Below are 20,305 nucleotides of genomic sequence, written 5' to 3' on the forward strand. Positions count from 1 at the left end.
ACAGACTATTAGTACTCTGCGCTATTCCAAGTGCATTGAGGTTTAGCGGGTTGGGGTTATGCAATACGGGGATATCTTCCTTGAATCGTGCAGCGACAAAATTACATCTGATTGCTTTTTAATTCTCTTGAAACTTAATTCAGCGTTTCTCATTAAATTCTCAGTTTTCACAAAAAATTACGTGGCAACATGGTAATCCAACCCCATTTGTTGGTGTTCTATCAGTGTGGATTAGTTTATACTCTTTGATGTTAAGAACATAAGAACATAAGAACGAAGGAACACTGCAGAAGGCCTACTGGCCCATGCGAGGCAGGTCCAAGTCTCCTACCGGCTTAAGCCAATGCACCCAACCTAGTCAGGTCAGGTCACATTGACTTAAGGGAGGAACACGGCAACCGACCTGTTAGCACAAGCTATCAGGTCTAACTCACACCCACCCACATCTACTCATGTATTTATCCAACCTATTTTTAAAGCTACACAACGTTCTGGCCTCTATAACGGTACTTGGGAGTTTGTTCCACTCATCCACAACTCTATTACCAAACCAGTACTTTCCTATATCCTTCCTGAATCTGAATTTTTCCAACTTAAAACCATTGCTGCGAGTCCTGTCTAGGCTAGATATTTTCAGCACACTATTTACATCCCCTTTATTTATTCCTGTCTTCCATTTATACACCTCAATCATATCCCCCCTAATTCTACGTCTTTCTAGAGAGTGCAGTTTCAGGGCCCTTAGTCTATCCTCATAAGGAAGGTTTCTGATACATGGGATCATCTTTGTCAGTCTGTGAAGAGTAAAATTAAACATGCACAATAAATAATAGCAACAACAATACTACTACTACTGCTAATAATAATAATAATAATAATAATAATAAGAGGTAAACCATAGAACTAATGAAGGGAAAAGGGTGGGTGGTGCAATGAGGTGTCTATGGAGACAAAGACAATATCCATGTAGTCAAAGAAGGAAATGTATGAGAGTATAGTGGTACCAACACTCTTATATGGGTGTGAAGCTTAGGTTGTGAATGTTGCAGCGAGAAGGAAGCTAGAAACAGTGGAAATGTTTCTAAGGGCAATGCTTGGCATAAATGTTATGCAGAAAATTTGTAGTATGGAAATTAGGAGGAGGTGTGGAGTTACTAAAATTATTATTCAGAGGGCTGAGGAGGGGTGTTGAGGTGGTTTGGTCATTTAGAGAGGATGGAGCAAAATAGCATGACTTGGAGGGTGTATAAATCCATAGTCGAGGGAAGGCGAGGGTAGGAAGCGTCGTAGGAAATGATGGAGGTTTTGTGTACAAGGGCTAGGACAAGCAGTAGGCATGTGTGAGCGTGTTAGCTAAGAGTATGTGGAGACGAATGTTTTTTTTTGGGGGGGACTTGACGAGCTGTTAGAGTTTGAGCAGTGTAACATGAAAGGATTCAAGGAAACCGGTTAGTCAGATTTGAGTCCTGGAGGTGGGAAGTACAATGCCCGCACTTTAAAGCAGGGGTTTGGCATATTTGCTGTTTAGAGTGACATCTAAACTGTCGTATCTGTGCGCCTCTGGCAAGGCAGTGAGTGTGATTGATGGTGAAAGTGTTTCAATTTTGGGTCACCTTGCCTCTGCGGGAGACGGGCAGCGTGCTAAAAATAATAATAATAATAATAATAATAATAATAAAGGAAGAAATGCAAATGAAAATACACAGTAAAATTTCCAATTTATTTCAGATAGTCATTCATACACTATACACACAATCTAAATATATACATTATGAAATAAAAATTAAGAGTACGGTAATTTGTAAGGTACTCAGACACAAAATACATATGTACATAATATTACAACTCATAAATACAACGATAAACAATTTGTTGAGTGTACACCCTTCATTTCCTCCAGCTGCTTTCAAAGTTCAACTAGTCGGAAAGACTGGACAAACTGCCGTCTAATGGGTAACAAAGATTATTGTGTCTCTAATATAAAACATCTAAAGAGTATTGATTCATTGAACTATAAGACATACAAATTCCAAACAAATGGTTAATATTACCAAACATGCTGACACCGACAAAATGGAAAACTTTCCCAAACCTTCTGTTGATAAATAATTACTAATCGGCAGAAATATCAATAGATTATAATTACTGCTTTGATAGCTACCGTTGCTATCTTGTGTGGACTATTGTTTCTCAAGCACACATGTTTCCCTTGGGGAACAAGGAGTGCAGAGACAAGATAAAAGATCAAAATACAAAATAATTCGGTATCCCCCGAAGGAGTATCTTATGATGGTTGCCTGAATGTGTTTTCTTTCTCCACTGTTTTCGTTGATAACTTATGAAAGCTTCATGTGATCAGCTTCAGATTTCCAGTGTTAGTTAACTATAACTATGGAAGGAGTAAAGAACAAAAAGGCACAATACCGTGACCGGAACAATACACAACCCGTATTGGACTGATGAAGCCACTGTGTGGCGAAACGTTTCTTCATTATTATTATTATTATAATCAAGGGGGAAGCGCTAAACCCGGAGGATTATACAGCGCCTGATGATTCAGCCACTGTGCCCCTCACCAACATGGCGAAACGTTTCTTCAATAAAGATTCCTGTATGTTGCATAAGTGTGTCAATCTTCAACTTGTCGGTTTTAAATAATTTTTCACAATCTGCATATAGGAGAGGGAAAAGCTGAAGACGACGTTTCGGTCTGACTTCGACCATTATTATTATTATAATCAAAGGGGAGCGCTAAACCCGTAGGATTATACAGCGCCTGCTGACTTCGACCAGTGTGACTGTAAATGGTCCAAGTCGGACCGAAACGTCGTCATAAGCTTTAGTCCCATGTGCGGGTTATTTATGTAATGGGAAAGAGTTCCTGTAATTATTGGCTTCCGGCCAATCTCGCATAGACTATAAGTAAGTAAGTAAGTAAGTAAGTAAGTTTATTCAGGTATTCACAAATACAGTTACATAGAATTATCTTACATAGCAGCATATGTGTAGAGAACCTAGGATAACCCAAAAAAGTCAGACAGAGTGACTTATTATTTACTACAAGCACATGTACAAGGTATACAGGCCTAGCTGACATCAATAACATACTACCATATAGAAAGCCGCTTGTTATGCAGAGCATTTCGGGCAAATTAGGTCAATTTTGTCCCAGGATGCGACCCACACCAGTCGACTAATTCCCAGGTACCCATTTTACTCATGGGTGAGCATAGACAACCAGTGTAAAGAAACATGCCCAATGTTTCTACCCTCGCTGGGAATCGAACCCAGACACTCGCCGTGTGAAGCGAGAGCTTTAGCCACCAGGCCACGGGGCACCCAGTTTTAGTTTCCATACAATAACTTTAGAGGAACTCTTTTGATCTCACCCTACTTAGAAGTAGAGTGAGATCGTTACTGGATAGTCTAGGGATCAATCTGCCAATTTCATTCTTAAAAACAGTGTTTTATTACGTGAAATATTTTGGCTAGGTCTCATTTGGTTTCAGTTGCTCATAGCTGATGCATCTATAAGTTTAGGCTATGCAGGTGTAAATTTGTCAATATCCAATGATTCCATTCCTGAGCAGCCGTTGATAAGTTGGGGTCACAGTCTAGCCTCTCAGGTTTCAGTAAACGCTCCATGTTGTGATGTAGTCTAGCGCAGGATCACCACCGGGTAGCCCAGGATTCTATGTTCAATAAATTGTTGTGATAGAAACACAGGCCTTATCTCTAGGCTTTATTGAACATAGAATCTTCATAGTACTTCTGCAACAAAATATAATGACTAGTACATCTAATAACTGCTTCTACAGGGAGGGTGATGTCTTGCATATGTCAAGAGAAAAGTCATAACTACAGGCCACATATTTAATCTCACCATGTAATCTGCATCACTAATATATGGATATAAAAGAGAATCACACACCATGTGTTGGCGCCCATGACACACACCAAGCTGTTGTTGTTGTTAAGGGCCCCGAGAGGTGGTGCAGTATTATCCTGCTGCTGCTCCCCACAGGAGCAGTATCACTACAGCATATAAGGGAGAGATTACACTTCACGGTCAACATACAACACCTGAACCTTTTATGATGGTGCGGGTGAGGTGGTCAATGCACATATACATAAGCACACCAAGATGTATACATACGAATATACTCAGGGACACATATGCATGAGTTAAAGAACACCTGCATTGAAAATCTGAAGCTGATTGGATAAGGCGTTTTCAAGTTACAAACAGAAACTTAAAATAAAAAAAAGTTTCGACCACCTAAAAGTACTTCAATGATACATAATGAAATTTTATACATGTTAGTGAAATATAGATTTACCACAAAAAAAGAAATAGTTTCTTTTAGGAACTATGTACATTAGCAAGAGACAGTGTGAATGTTTGTGTAATAGGGCAGCTGAGAGAATTAATTTATTTAAGCCTCAGCTCTGGTGATCATGGTCAGCATCGGTAGGAAGTTGGTGAGCAGCCTCGTAGAAGTCCAGTTCATCTTCATCCTCAGGAAGGTTGGATTCTGTACCATCAAGCTATGGAGAAAATTACAGGTAAATATCAATTACATAATCTTGTTTATTACTTAGCCTAGACGTTCCACACACACACACACACCCACAGGCACAGACAAGGGGACGGTAAGAAACAAAGGAGATATGCCGTATTCGAAGGCCCTATCAGACCCACGTGGGGCAAGGGAAGAGACGAGGAACATACTAAGATCAAATGACAGGTCCGAAGACAATGAAGGTATGTTATATGCAAAGACTCTAACAGCCAACTGCAGTAGCAAGGAACAGCTGATCATGAAAGACAGTTCCCTGAGAATAGAAGTTTCAGATAGGACAGGGACGGAAGGCAAGAACATTTCAATGGAAGGAAACAAAACACCTCAGAGGATGCAAGGGGGACAACTTCGAAGAAATAAAACAGAAGAGGAAAAAATGATTGAAGGCATCATGAAAACAATAGGTGAGGATGATATGACCCAGGCGACAAATTTTCGGAGAATTGGGGGGTTTGCGAGTGGAAGGATACTGCCTGTCAAAGTAATTTTCAAGAAAGGATCAGTTCGAACCAGGATTCTGCAAGAGAAAGCACGACTGAGGGACAAACAGGGGTACCAGAGAGTATACCTCGATCGCGACAGAACACAAGAATGAAGGACTACACTGAAAGAGAGGGTACAGAGACGCAAGGAGGAACGAGAGGCAATGATGAAGATGAGCAGGACCCAGACACAGGAGGAAGGGCAAACACACCCTGCAGAATCTCCCACCGAAAGACTCCGACCGTGACAATCCAAACGCAACTGAGCAACCCAAACCACAACCCACTCATTGTTCCCTCTTCCAGCAACACCCACATCACAAATCTCATCTCAATAGCTGTCCCTTATGGGCATTCTGACCCCACCCCCATCATCACAAACCCCACCTACACCATAGCCCCCCACAGGCCCCCACCAAGGCTCCTGCTTCCCCAACCCCAATATTCTTGCAGGACCACAGCAATAGAAAAGAAGCTGAAAGTTTGGTACACAAACGCGGACGGAATAATAAACATGAGGAGTGGCACGAAAGAACCAGTGAGAAATCCCCAGACATCATAGCAGTCACAGAAACAAAACTCGCTGAGACAATAACAGACACAATCTTCCCACCGGGATATCAGATCCTGAGAAAAGATAGGAGTAGAGGGGGAGAAGTTGCACTGCTCATAAGAAACCGATGGGGATTTGAGGAAATGGAAGGCATGGACGTGATTGGAGAAAGAGATTACATAGTAGATACAATTCAGTCTGGAGAACATAAAGTAGTCATTGGAGTGATGTATAACCCACCACAGAACTGCAGGAGGCCAAGAGAGGAGTACGAAGAAAACAACAGGGCGATGGTGGACACACTGGCTGAGGTGGCAAGAAGAGCTCACTCGAGCAGAGCAAAGTTACTGGTAATGGGCGATTTCAACCACAGGGAGATCGACTGGGAAAACCTGGAGCCACATGGGGGTCCCGAAACATGGAGAGCCAAGATGATGGATGTGGTACTTGAAAACCTCATGCATCAACATGTCAGGGACACTACCAGAGAGAGAGGGGAGGACGAGCCAGCAAGACTGGATCTTGTGTTCACCCTGAGCAGCTTGGACATTGAGGACATCACTTACGAGAGGCCCCTTGGAGCTAGCGATCACGTGGTTCTGAGTTTTGATTATATAGTAGAGTTACAAGTGGAGAAGGAAACAGGAACTGAATGGGAAAAGCCAAACTACAAAAGGGGGGACTACACAGGTATGAGGAACTTCCTGCAGGAGGTTCAGTGGGACAGAGACCTGGTAGGAAAATCAGTAAACGAGATGATGGAATATGTAGCAACACAGTGCAAGGAGGCAGAGGAAAGGTTTGTTCCCAAGGGAAACAGAAATAATAGGAAGACCAAAGCGAGTCCTACCCGAAGGTGTAGGGAGGCAAAAACTAAGTGCACCAGAGAATGGAAAAGGTACAGAAGGCAAAGAACCCAGGAAAATAAGGAGATTAGTAGAAGAGCCAGAAACGAGTACGCACAGATAAGGAGGGAGGCCCAGCGACAGTACGAAAACGACATAGCATCGAAAGTCAAGTCTGACCCGAAACTGCTGTATAGCCACATTAGGAGAAAGACAACAGTCAAAGACCAGGTGATAAGGCTGAGGAAAGAAGGTGGAGAACTCACAAGAAACGATCAAGAGGTATGTGAGGAGCTCAACATGAGATTTAAGGAAGTATTTACAGTGGAGACAGGATGGCCTCTCGGGGGACAGACCAGATGGGGACACCAGCAAGGAATATACCAACAAGTGTTGGATGACATACATACAGATGAGGAAGAGGTGAAACTGCTAAGGGACATCGATACCTCAAAGGCAATGGGTCCGGACATCTCCCCGTGGGTCCTTAGAGAGGGAGCGGATATGTTGTGTGTGCCACTTACCACAATCTTCAACACGTCCCTGGAAACTGGGCAACTACCTGAGGTATGGAAGACGGCAAATGTAGTTCCCATTTTTAAAAAAGGAGACAGAAAAGAGGCACTAAACTAAAGACCTGTGTCACTGACGTGTATAGTATGCAAAGTTATGGAGAAGATTATCAGGAGAGTGGTGGAGCACCTGGAACGGAACAAGAGTATAAACGCCAACCAGCATGGATTCATGGAAGGAAAATCCTGTATCACAAACCTTCTGGAGTTTTATGATAAAGTAACAGAAGTAAGACATGAGAGAGAGGGGTGGGTTGATTGCATCTTCTTGGACTGCAAGAAGGCCTTTGACACAGTTCCTCACAAGAGATTAGTGCAGAAGCTAGAGGATCAGGCTCATATAACAGGAAGGGCACTGCAATGGATCAGAGAATACCTGACAGGGAGGCAACAACGAGTCATGGTACGTAATGATGTATCACAATGGGCACCTGTGACGAGCGGGGTCCCACAGGGGGGAGGTCCTAGGACCAGTGCTATTTTTGGTATATGTGAACGACATGATGGAAAGGTTAGAATCAGAAGTGTCCCTGTTCGCAGACGATGTGAAGTTAATGAGGAGAATTAAATCAGATGAGGACCGGGCAGGACTTCAAAGAGACCTGGACAGACTGGACACCTGGTCCAGCAACTGGCTTCTCGAATTTAATCCCGCCAAATGCAAAGTCATGAAGATAGGGGAAGGGCAAAGAAGACCGCAGACAGAGTATAGGCTAGGTGGCCAAAGACTGCAAACCTCGCTCAAGGAGAAAGATACTGGAGTGAGTATAACACCGAGCATGTCTCCGGAAGCACACATCAACCAGGTAACTGCTGCAGCATATGGGCGCCTGGCAAACCTGAGAACAGCGTTCCGATACCTTAATAAGGAATCGTTCAAGACACTGTACATCGTGTACGTCAGGCCCATACTGGAGTATGCAGCACCTGTTTGGAACCCGCACTTGATAAAGCACGTCAAGAAACTAGAGAAAGTGCAAAGGTTTGCGACAAGGTTAGTTCCAGAGCTAAGGGGAATGTCTTATGAAGAAAGGTTAAGGGAAATCGGCCTGACGACACTAGAGGACAGGAGGGTCAGGGGAGACATGATAACGACATATAAAATACTGCGCGGAATAGACAAGGTGGACAAAGACAGGATCTTCCAGGGAGGGGACACAGAAACAAGAGGTCACAATTGGAAATTGAAGACGCAGATGAGTCAGAGAGATATTAGGAAGTATTTCTTCAGTCATAGAGTTGTCAGGCAGTGGAATAGCCTAGAAAGTGATGTAGTGAAGGCAGGAACCATACATAGTTTTAAGACGAGGTATGATAAAGCTCATGGAGCGGGGAGAGAGAGAACCCAGCAGCAACCGGTGAAGAGGTGGGGCCAGGAGCTAAGACTCGACCCCTGCAACCACAAATAGGTGAGTACACACACACACACACACACACACACATCTTTCTCGGCTGTTACCTATTCAAGCAAGGCGATTTAACAAAGAAAAGTAAATTTTTCTGTGTGCACTGAAAATATACAACAGACGCAAAAAATAATCATTTGTACACAGTGCTACACCTGATGAAGAATTATCGTAAGGGTTATTTAGAATATTCATGAAAAAAACGAAGACTGCACACTGGCAATAGACAAATCTGAATTTCCTTGTTTAACCGTAAAGTATGAGCTCTGGACAAAATTATAAGGTATTGCATATAGCTTACAGCACTGAGCTCCGTTTTGTTGAAAATATATGGAAGAATACAGAGCCTGAGAGGGATGAGTAGGATGAGCACGAAGGGTAGAGCGAGAGAGGCTGGAGACTGTTTCACGGCCCATAAAATGCCCAGCATCAACATCTGCACAAAAGTGAACAAGTGCATCTTAAGTGGGCGAACCTGCAAAGAAACAGAGAGGTCACCTGAAGATTCTCCAACAAAATGAAAGCGGAACTGATGGGATCATGACAGAAATGTTAAAAGCAGGGGGAAATATAGTGTTGGAGTGGTTGGTACTGTTGTTTAATAAATGTATGAAAGAGAGGAAGGTACCTAGGGATTGGCGGAGAGCATGTATAGTCCCTTTATATAAAGGGAAAGGGGACAAAAGAGATTGTAAAAATTATAGAGGAATAAGTTTACTGATAATACCAGGAAAAGTATACGGTAGGGTTATAATTGAAAGAATTAGAGGTAAGACAGAATGTAGGATTGCGGATGAGCAGGGAGGCTTCAAAGTGGGTAGGGGATGTGTAGATCAAGTGTTTACATTGAAGCATATATGTGAACAGTATTTAGATAAAGGTAGGGAAGTTTTTATCGCATTTATGGATTTAGAAAAGGCATATGATAGAGTGGATAGAGGAGCAATGTGGCAGATGTTGCAAGTATATGGAATAGGTGGTAAGTTACTAAATGCTGTTAAGTTTTTATGAGGATAGTGAGGCTCAGGTTAGGGTGTGTAGAAGAGAGGGAGAATACTTCCCGGTAAAAGTAGGTCTTAGACAGGGATGTGTAATGTCACCATGGTTGTTTAATATATTTACAGATGGGGTTGTAAAAGAAGTAAATGCTAGGGTGTTCGGGAGAGGGGTGGGATTAAATTATGAGGAATCAAATTCAAAATGGGAATTGACACAGTTACTTTTTGCTGCTGATACTGTGTTTATGGGAGATTCTAAAGAAAAATTGCAAAGGTTAGTGGATGAGTTTGGGAATGTGTGTAAAGGTAGAAAGTTGAAAGTGAACATAGAAAAGAGTAAGGTGATGAGGGTATCAAATGATTTAGATAAAGAAAAATTGGATATCAAATTGGGGAGGAGGAGTATGGAAGAAGTGAATGTTTTCAGATACTTGGGAGTTGACGTGTCGGCGGATGGATTTATGAAGGATGAGGTTAATCATAGAATTGATGAGGGAAAAAAGGTGAGTGGTGCGTTGAGGTATATGTGGAGTCAAAAAACGCTATCTATGGAGGCAAAGAAGGGAATGTATGAAAGTATAGTGGTACCAACACTCTTATATGGATGTGAAGCTTGGGTGGTAAATGCAGCAGCGAGAAGACGGTTGGAGGCAGTGGAGATGTCCTGTCTAAGGGCAATATGTGGTGTAAATATTATGCAGAAAATTCGGAGTGTGGAAATTAGGAGAAGGTGTGGAGTTAATAAAAGCATTAGTCAGAGGGCAGAAGAGGGGTTGTTGAGGTGGTTTGGTCATTTAGAGAGAATGGATCAAAGTAGAATGGCATGGAAAGCATATAAATCTGTAGGGGAAGGAAGGAGGGGTAGGGGTCGTCATCGAAAGGGTTGGAGAGAGGGGGGTAAAGGAGGTTTTGTGGGCGAGGGGCTTGGACTTCCAGCAAGCGTGCGTGAGCGTGTTAGATAGGAGTGAATGGAGACGAATGATACGTGGGACCTGACGATCTGTTGGAGTGTGAGCAGGGTAATATTTAGTGAAGGGATTCAGGGAAACCGGTTATTTTCATATAGTCGGACTTGAGTCCTGGAAATGGGAAGTACAATGCCTGCACTTTAAAGGAGGGGTTTGGGATATTGGCAGTTTGGAGGGATATGTTGTGTATCTTTATACGTATAAGCTTCTAAACTGTTGTATTCTGAGCACCTCTGCAAAAACAGTGATAATGTGTGAGTGTGGTGAAAGTGTTGAATGATGATGAAAGCATTTTCTTTTTGGGGATTTTCTTTCTTTTTTGGGTCACGCTGCCTCGGTGGGAGACTGCCGACTTGTTGAATATATATATATATATATATATATATATATATATATATATATATATATATATATATATATATATATATATATATATATATATATATATATATATATATATATATATATATATATATATATAACTTGTCAATACTCATTAATATATATAGCAGTAGGTTGGTAGACAACAACCACCCAAGAGATACTACTGTCCTACCAAATGAGTGTAAGACAGAAACATGTATTTGTTTTACCCGTATTTATTCTGGTTTCTTTTTTGTCTCATATACACACAAGATAACAAGTATATCTTGCTACTTTTACTTACACTTAGGTTACATTACACATGCCTGTACACGTTTATGAACACACACTCATCTAAGTTTTCCTTGATTTTTTCTTAAAAGCTCTTGTTCTTATTATTCTTCCTTACATATGCACGGGGAAGTAGAATGAGCATATTTCCTCTGTAAGCCATGCGTGTTGTAAAAGTCTACTAAAATGCTGGGAGCAATGGGCTAGTGAGCCCTATTTCCGTATAGCTTACTAAAAACAATAATTAAAACTAAGTTGGGGTGCTTGAATGTGTGTGGATGTAGTGCGGATGATAAGAAAGAGTTGATTGCGGATGTTATGCATGAAAAGAAGTTGGATGTCCTGGCTCTAAGTGAAACAAAGCTGAAGGGGATAGGAGAGTTTCAGTGGGGAGAAATAAATAGGATTAGGTCAGATGTTTCTAACAGAGCTAGAGCTAAGGAAGGCGTAGCAATAATGATGAAGGATCAGTTATGTGGGGTAAAATAAAGGTCAGGTGTGAAAAGTGGGTTATAGTAAGTGTTTGTGCACCTGGAGAAGAAAGAATTGCAGAGAAGAGAGAGAGATTTTGGCAGATGTTCAGTGAGTGCTTGGGGAGTTTTGAACCAAGTAAGAGTACTTGTGGTGGGGGACCTAAATGCTAAAATGGGTAAAACTATTGTGGAGGAAGTAGTAAGTTTGGGGTGCCAGGGGAAAATGAAAATGGGGAGCCTTTAATTGAACTATGTACAGAAAGAGGTTTGGTAATAAGTAATACATATTTTAAGAAAAAGAGGATAAGTATACAAGATATGATATAGCACGTAATGAAAGTAATGTGTTAGGTTATGCATTGGTGGATAAAAGGTTGATGGGTAGACTTCAAGATGTGGATGTTTATAGAAGGGACAACAGATATATCAGATCATTATTTAGTTGTAGCTAGTTAGATTGAGAGGTAGATGGGGAAAAAGGAAAATGGCAACAAGAAGTAAGAAAGAGAGGTAAAAGTTTATAAAACAAGGGAGGAGGAAATTAGGGTGAGATATAAGCAACTATTGGATAACGGTGAGCTAGTGAGAGTATAAGTAGTGCAGGAGTTGAAGAAGGGTGTTAGAATGCAGAACAGTTTGTGGCTATAGGAGGGTGGAAGAGGAGTGATAGGTGGAATGATGAGGTAAAGGGTGTGATAAAAAATGTATGTCAAACGAGTTAGGTAAAGAAAAACTGGATATCACATTGGAGGGGGGAGTATGGAAGAAGTAAATGTGTTCAGATATTTGGGAGTAGACTTGTCAGCGGATGGGTTTATGAAAGACAAGGTAAACCATAGAATTCACAAAGGAAAAAGGGTGGGTGGTGGGTGGTGGGTGGTGTGTTGAGGTATCTGTGGACACAAAGAACGTTATCCGCAGAGGCAAAGAAGGGAAAGTATGAGCGTATAGTGGCATCAACACTCTTATATGGGTGTGAAGCATGGGGAGTTTTGAACCAAGTAAGAGTACTTGTGGTGGGGGACCTAAATGCTAAAATGGGTAAAACTATTGTGGAGGAAGTAGTAAGTTTGGGGTGCCAGGGGAAAATGAAAATGGGGAGCCTTTAATTGAACTATGTACAGAAAGAGGTTTGGTAATAAGTAATACATATTTTAAGAAAAAGAGGATAAGTATACAAGATATGATATAGCACGTAATGAAAGTAATGTGTTGGGTTATGCATTGGTGGATAAAAGGTTGATGGGTAGACTTCAAGATGTGGATGTTTATAGAAGGGACAACAGATATATCAGATCATTATTTAATTGTAGCTAAGGTTAGATTGAGAGGTAGATGGAGCAAAAGGAAAATGGCAACAAGAAGTAAGAAAGAGAGGTAAAAGTTTACAAAACAAAAAGAGGAGGAAATTAGGGTGAGATATAAGCAACTATTGGATAAAGGTGATCTAGTGAGAGTATAAGTAGTGCAGGAGTTGAAGAAGGGTGTTAGAATGCAGAGCAGTTTGTGGCTATAGGAGGGTGGAAGAGGAGTGATAGGTGGAATGATGAGGTAAAGGGTGTGATAAAAAAGAAAAAGATGCCTTATGATGAGAGGTTTTTACAAAGAAGAAGTGATATATGAAGGATGGAGTATATGGAGAGGGAAAGGTACCTAGGGATTGGAGGAGGGGAGGGGGACAAAAGAGAATGTAAAAATTATAGGGGGATAAGTTTACTGAGTATACCAGGTAAAGTGTATGGTAGGGTTATTATTGAAAGAATTAGAGGTAAGACAGAGAGCAGGATTGCAGATGAATAAGGTTTTAGAATGAATGGGGGGCTTTACAGACCAAGTGCTTACAACGAAGCATATAGGTGAACAATATTTAGATGCATTTAAGGATTTAGAAAAGGTATATAATAGGGTGTATAGAGGAGCAATGTGGCAGATGTTGCAAATGTATGTCAAACGAGTTAGGTAAAGAAAAACTGCATATCACATTGGAGGGGGGAGTATGGAAGAAGTAAATGTGTTCAGATATTTGGGAGTAGACTTGTCAGCGGATGGGTTTATGAAAGACAAGGTGTGGAAATTTATTTGGTCCCTAAAGTTCCACAGGACAGATACGGCGTACGAAGGGGTCCCAGCATAGCCGTAATGGAACGGCTGAGCTGGGTGGCCCTTAAACCCACCCAAACAAAAAGTGTTCTCCCCGAGTTGGCGTGGATGGTAGGCACTTATTTATTTATAGATTTACCCTTCAGGGAAGGAGTAGGTAGTTTTACTGTTAGTATATTAATATTAGGTTTACTAAGGCAACTGTAGATAATAATAATGTAGACCTAAGACCTTAACATAGGCAGTAATAGGCCGATAATGTAGGTAAACACTAGGTTAAGTTAGCTAGGGAGAACTGGCAGCCCTAGCTTGAATGACGAGGCGCGGGTCTCAAAGACACAATAGCGTTCTTCTTAAGACAGACACCAACTGGACAAGACGTGCCGTGATCAGCAGACGGCGCCCCCCACGTGTCTTCACATTCGAGACCTGGGGAAATCTGGTAGAGGCACCTCGATGTACCGTAGATGACCTCGGTCAGGCCCATACAGTAAGACAAGACCTCCACTTTATCTCGTAGATTTCTGGCCAGTGTCTGGGGAGAATTGTGAGTGAGTTTGATCTGTGGGCCCGGTGTGCAGCAGGCAGTGCATGCCCAGTAAGTACCAGTGTCTCTTGGCAGTCTGGAAGCTAGTGTCCGTGTCTGCATAGTTATACTAGGGGATACACACCCTCTTGGATATAGGAATTTCTGAGGTGCAGGCAGGTCACTAATAACGATTGAATGTTGCAGGAATTAAGGCTCCCGGTTGCACGTGGTTTCTGAGGGGAAGTCCAAAGGGGCTAAGGCTAAGCTTAGGAAAGTTGAAGATCAGGATATATGCTGCAACACCAAGTAAGTTAGTCCTTTATACGTGCATGCAGGCGAGTTTCTTGCAACATCAATCATTTGTGAAAATCTGTCCTATAAGCCACTTGTGAGGCTGAGGTACCCACCTCAGAGCTCGGTGTCAACAGAGTTTGCCAGGGTAGGCGACTCACTTGGAGGCAGTCCACACAAATTTTCAAACAAGGTAAACCATAGAATTCACAAAGGAAAAAGGGTGGGTGGTGTGTTGAGGTATCTGTGGACACAAAGAACGTTATCCGCGGAGGCAAAGAAGGGAAAGTATGAGAGTACAGTGGTATCAACACTCTTATATGGGTGTGAAGCATGGGTTGTAAATACTGCAGCATTCCAGGCAGTCCAGATGCCATGTTTAAGGGCAGTGTGTGGTGTAAACATTATGCAGAGAATTCATAGTTTCACAGTGGAGAAATTAGGAGGAGGTGTGGAATTACTATAAGTATTATTCAGAGGGCCAGGGAGGGGTTGTTAAGGTGGTTTGGTCATTTAAGGAGGATGGAGGAAAATAGGATGACTTGGAGGGTGTATAAATCTGTAATTGAGGGGAGGAGGGGTAGGGGTCGTCCTAGAAAAGGATGGAGGGGATAAGAGAGGTTTTGTGTGCATGGGGCTTGGACATATAGCAGGCATGTGTGAGCGTTTTAGAGGAGTGAATAGAGAAGAATGGTTTTTGGGACTTAACGAGCTGTTGGAGTATGAGCAGGGTAATATTTTGTGAAGGGATTCAGGAAAACTAGTTAGCCGGACTTTAGTCCTGGAAATGGGAAGTACAGTGTCTGCACTTTAAACGAGGGATTTGGGATATTGGCTGTTTGGAGTAACAACTTAATTGTAGTATCTGAGCACCTCTGCAGACAGTGATTGTGTGAATGATGGTGAAAATGTTGAATGATAGTGAAAGTGTTTCTTTTTGGGTAACCCTGCCTAGGTGGGAGACGGCCGACGTGTTGAAAAAAATCTGTATGAATGCTGTTAATAATGAAGCAAGTTATATAAAGGGAATCCATATGATTCTGCAATTTAACTGTAAAATACTCAGTGATGGGTTAATTTAATATTAGGCTTTCCTTTATGTTGGCCACAACCTGCATACAACATTGACAGTGATTTTTACAATTTTATTGATAATTTATCAAGCGTGCTTTATATCACTGAATTCCATACCTTCCTAGCATAGGGAGTATCCGGGTAGTACTTGACTGGCATGAGCATAAGAATCGATCGCTCAAATAACTGAATACCAGCCGTGGAAGCAATCCCCATGTACAGGAAGACGCCGAACAGAACTGGCTTTGGTACCAGGTTCAGGGCGTCTGAGAGCAGGACAGCCAGCCCTACTAACACTGACACCACAAAAGCACTCAATCTTTGTTCTGCAATAAAAAAACAAATTTGCATTGGAATCGGTATGGTGATACAAACAATTTGTATTTAAAAAATACTCATTAACAAATGTAATACTGTACATCTTTGAGGAAATACGTATGTATGGATGTTTAATGACTGTACAACAAAATATTGACTACATTTCATTAATAATGTCTGTATGTGTGGTTTTGATGCACTGCTCACAAAAAATGGATATAAAAACTGAGAGTTTCTATCTGTATTGGAACAGTATCGTTTAACATTTTTATTATGCATCCCATACCCATCCTGTGGACGGTAGTCAAAAGATTCTTAAAGGCACTTAATGGGTCCCGGGACTGGGCCCCAAAGTCCTGATACTTAAACAAGACATTCGTCTCTCAGCCCTTGAGTAGAGAGGACGTGCGCTGCTGCTACCCCCTGGTGTTGATTAGTGGCAGTTATATTTTCACAGCATGGCGCAGGCAAGCCGGAGACGCATAAACACAGTCTGTGTTGAGCTTATCCGTGGGGCTGTGACAGGAACTTCTATGGACCTGATACTACCTGCAATCATACGAGATACATATGGTATTGCTGACGAGGAGATATATGGAGTAGCGCTGAATGGCACGACGAGGATCTTTGTCAAGTTTAATTTGGCAAGTGTGTATGAGGCGGTAGTAGACAAGTACCAGGAGGTTACTTTGACAGTTAACTCCGCTGTGACCGTGCGACTTCACGACGTTTCTCGCCATTACACATGGGTTAAGATTAGAAATGTGCCATTCGAGGCGGATGATTCTGACATCCGTCTTGCGATGGGCAAATATGGTACAGTACATATGGCCACTGTTGGGAAGTGGGCCACTGGGCCATACGCAGGGAAACTCGAAGGAACGTATTCTGTGAAGATGACGTTACGTTACCCTATTCCGTCGTACGTAGTGCTGCCAGAATTTCGTACCCAGGTGTTTGTGACATACGCTGGGCAACGCCGGACCTGTCGGTTATGTGGGTCATATGATCACCTAGCGGCTCTGTGTGAAAGGAGGCGTGGCAACATAGAACAAAGGCAACGACATACAGCAATAGAGAAGAGTGAGGATTTGCCTTATGTGACTCTGCCTACACAAGGTGGGTCCTGGAGTGAGGAGGTCGAGAGAGCGGAGGAGATGGAGTCAGCAGGTGTGACGAGGGGGGGGGACACCCCTTCATTGAACGCAGCTCGGGTGTTGGAAGAGGACACCCCGACTGCGAGTGCTAGCGATGTGGAAGACTCATTAGCCATGGCTTTAAATGTGTTATTGGCTGACAAGAGTCTTGGGAAGGTTGGGAGTCCAGATCTAGTTCTTGGGTCTGTTGTGGATCCGGGCGTGGAACAGGATCTGAGGTCTGCGCAGTGTGATAAGAATCTTTTGATGCAAGCTGTGGAGGTGGAGGTCCACCGGGACAATGTATCAGACGACATGATGGAAGCAGAGGGAGCATCACGGAAGCGCGCTGCTGCACTATCTGACTCCGAGGACGTGATCACGCCTGCTCAGCGCACTGGCAAAAAGTCCTGGGCGGATGTTACGCAGAGAGGAAACAGCGACCCTAAGGGGCAGGAGTTGGTTAAGAGCGTTTCTAAAGGGGGGGAGAGGGACCGAGGTGTCACGAAACGATCTGGTGGCAAGACAGTACCAGGGTCAAGAAGGAAAACCACTCTGTAAGCTTCAAGTGCATGACATTGAACATTAATGGATTGAGATCAGAGAGAAAGTGTGTATGGTTTAGTGAATATTTGGTGCGTAATAGTGTTGACGTGGTGTTCGTGCAGGAACACAACTACAGACCAGGTTATGAGTTGAAGGTAAATGGGTATAATGTGTATGTGGAGCATGCGATAAGGTTGAAAGGAGGAGTTGCCATCCTGGTAAGGGAAACTAGCCCGTTCGTAGTGAGGCATTGTGAGGGGGGGGAGGGGAGGGTGATTCGTGTAGATGGGTGGTGGGGTAGGGTACAGATGAGTTTGGTGTGTGTGTATGGTCCAGCAGAGGGAGATGTGCGTAGTAAGAATAAATTTGTGAAGGATGTCTTAGTATATTATTTGCGTGCTTTGCCGGGTGTAGCTGTAATTGGTGGTGATTGGAATTGTGTGATAAGGCGTAAGGATGTGGAACCTAGAGGGGCAGGGTATTGTTTGGGGATTTTGGGGGAATTATTAAATGGAGTGGGGTTAATGGACGTTGGACGGGGTGGGGTTGTAGAACATACTTTTGTTAGACGTGGATATGCGGCAAGACTGGATCGATTGTATGTGCCCCGAACAGTAATAGTGAGCAGAGTGCGTGTGGTGGACGCGGTTTTTTCGGATCACAGAGGAGTAATGGTGGACCTAGAATGGGAGGGATTGCCTAGAAGGGGTCAAGGTTATTGGAAGTTAAATGTGAAGCTTTTGCAGGGTGAGGAATGTCGTCAGTCTTTTGCGCAATTGTGGGAACGGTTGGTGGATGAGGCGCCGGGGGATGATGAACTGGTAAATTGGTGGGATTCGGTGGCTAAAAATCGTATCAGAGAATATTATATTTGTCGTGGGAGGGAAGATAATCGGTTAAAGTATGGGTTTCAAAGATATCTTGAAGGGCAGCTGCGGGACTGTTATGCAAGAGGAGGAGCAAGCTATCCAGTGCAGGACATTGAGGGTTTAAAGGAGAGTATTAGGGTATTGCAAAACGAGCGTTTTGATGGTGTGCGAATTATGGGAGGATTGGAAGAAGTGCTATGGGGTGACCGGCCGTCGGCTTGCGTGTTAAGAGGCCAGAGAAAGAGGAGAGTGACGATGGAGATGATGGGGTTAAACGTACATGTAGGGATGGAAGGGTATAGAGCGGGTCAAGCATTGGTAACGACAGAGGGTATGAGTGGATATGTAGACGCTTGGTTTAAGTCATATACGCAAAGTGTGGGCTTCCGTGAGGTGGCATTGAGGGAAATGGGAGAGTATGTGCAGTGTGAGCTTGATGGTCAAGATCGGGTGACATTAGGTGGGCCGATTACGGAGTGTGAGATTTGGCAGGCGTTGTCAGGAGTGAGTTTGGGAAAAGCGCCGGGTATAGACGGACTGCCAAATGATTTCTACGTAAAGAATTGGGGGGTTCTGAGGTTTTTTTTAGTAAGGCTGTTTAACATACTTAAGGCGGCTGAGGTAATGGGAGAGCAGCAACGGACGGCTGTTGTGGTGTTGGTGCCGAAAGGGGAGCAGTCAACGGTAATGGATTATCGGGCACTTTCGCTTATGTGTGGAGATTATAAGTTGTTTGCGAGAATATTAGGGAACAGAATCAAGAGGGTAATAGGCAAGGTAATTGATAAGGGGCAATATGGGGTGCCAGGAAGGTCGATGTATGAAGGGCATGGCATGATTCGAGAATTTATAGAGAAACAGGGGGAGTTGGGTGATGGAGGTGTATTGGCGTTAGATTGGAAGGCTGCTTATGATAGTGTAGAAAGGGAAGCGTTATGGAGGTTTATGCGTTGGCAAGGTTTTGGGGAAGAAATAATATCTTGGGCAAAATTATTGTATCAGGGGGCATCGATGAGGGTGCAGGTTAATGGGAGGCTGGGAGTTAAAATACAGATGCGACGGGGACTGCGCCAAGGCTGCCCACTATCACAAATATTGTTTGCGTGTATACAGGATCCATTTTATAGGGCCATTCGGAGGTGTGTTGCGGGAGGTGGGGAGGGTACTGACCGGGGGGAGGGGGGGCTGGTATCGTAGGTTATGTGGATGACACGACTGTTTTGGTGAGAGGTAATGGGGATTTGCTTAGGGTGGGTAAGGTGGTGGATGTGTTTGGGGAGGCTTCAGGTATGAAAATTAATGTTGAGAAGACTAAGTTTCTAGACTTAAGGGATAGTACAAATGGGGATGAGGTGGTAGGGGGTGGGTGGAAGGTGGTGGATCAACTAATGATATGTGGGATAATTTATGTGAGAAATACACGGGTGGCTCAAGAGGTGAATTCGGTGAGAATAGTGAATGGAGTATTGAAAAGACTTGGTGGTTTGAGGGCGGCGCAACTAACGCTGCATCAAAGAGTAATAGTGACGAACGTGCTATTGTACAGCAAGATATGGCATGTCGTTGTCATGTACCCGCTGATGAGACGTGAGGTGAAGCGTTTACAACATGGGATTTTTAGGTTTATATGGGGATCGGGCTGCGAATGGTTAAGTAGAGCGGTGTTAACACTTCCGGTCAGTCGAGGAGGGCTGGGACTTTTACCTCTGGAAAAAAGGATGATGAGCGTGTACCTAAAACGAAGTTATATAAGGGAGGGGTGCGGGAGGGGAGGTGGACTTGTGCGAGTACGTAAGGATATGCAACGGTGGTGGGGGGGTAGGGATTTAATAGTTGGTGAGGCCATGTTGAGGTTATTAATGACAGTGAGGGATCCGTCGTGTGTTAAATTGCGGGTCCTCGAAGGAG

General features: G+C 43.2%; 1 protein-coding gene across 1 annotated transcript in view; it reads right to left on the minus strand.

The window, feature by feature from the left end:
• Positions 1-3,728: 3,728 nt before the first annotated feature.
• LOC128702373 (anion exchange protein 2) overlaps positions 3,729-20,305 on the minus strand; it is a 35,330-nt gene continuing 18,753 nt past the window's right edge. Inside the window, exons 12-14 of the mRNA XM_070102182.1 lie at positions 15,646-15,854; positions 8,743-8,916; positions 3,729-4,548 (exon numbers count right to left, since the gene is read on the minus strand). Of these exons, the coding sequence (XP_069958283.1) occupies positions 4,444-4,548; positions 8,743-8,916; positions 15,646-15,854 (488 nt within the window). The 3' untranslated portion in view covers positions 3,729-4,443. The remainder of the gene's footprint in view (positions 4,549-8,742; positions 8,917-15,645; positions 15,855-20,305) is intronic.

The sequence above is a fragment of the Cherax quadricarinatus genome, chromosome 80 (assembly GCF_038502225.1).
Source record: "Cherax quadricarinatus isolate ZL_2023a chromosome 80, ASM3850222v1, whole genome shotgun sequence".
In the NCBI taxonomy this organism is placed as follows: domain Eukaryota; kingdom Metazoa; phylum Arthropoda; class Malacostraca; order Decapoda; family Parastacidae; genus Cherax; species Cherax quadricarinatus.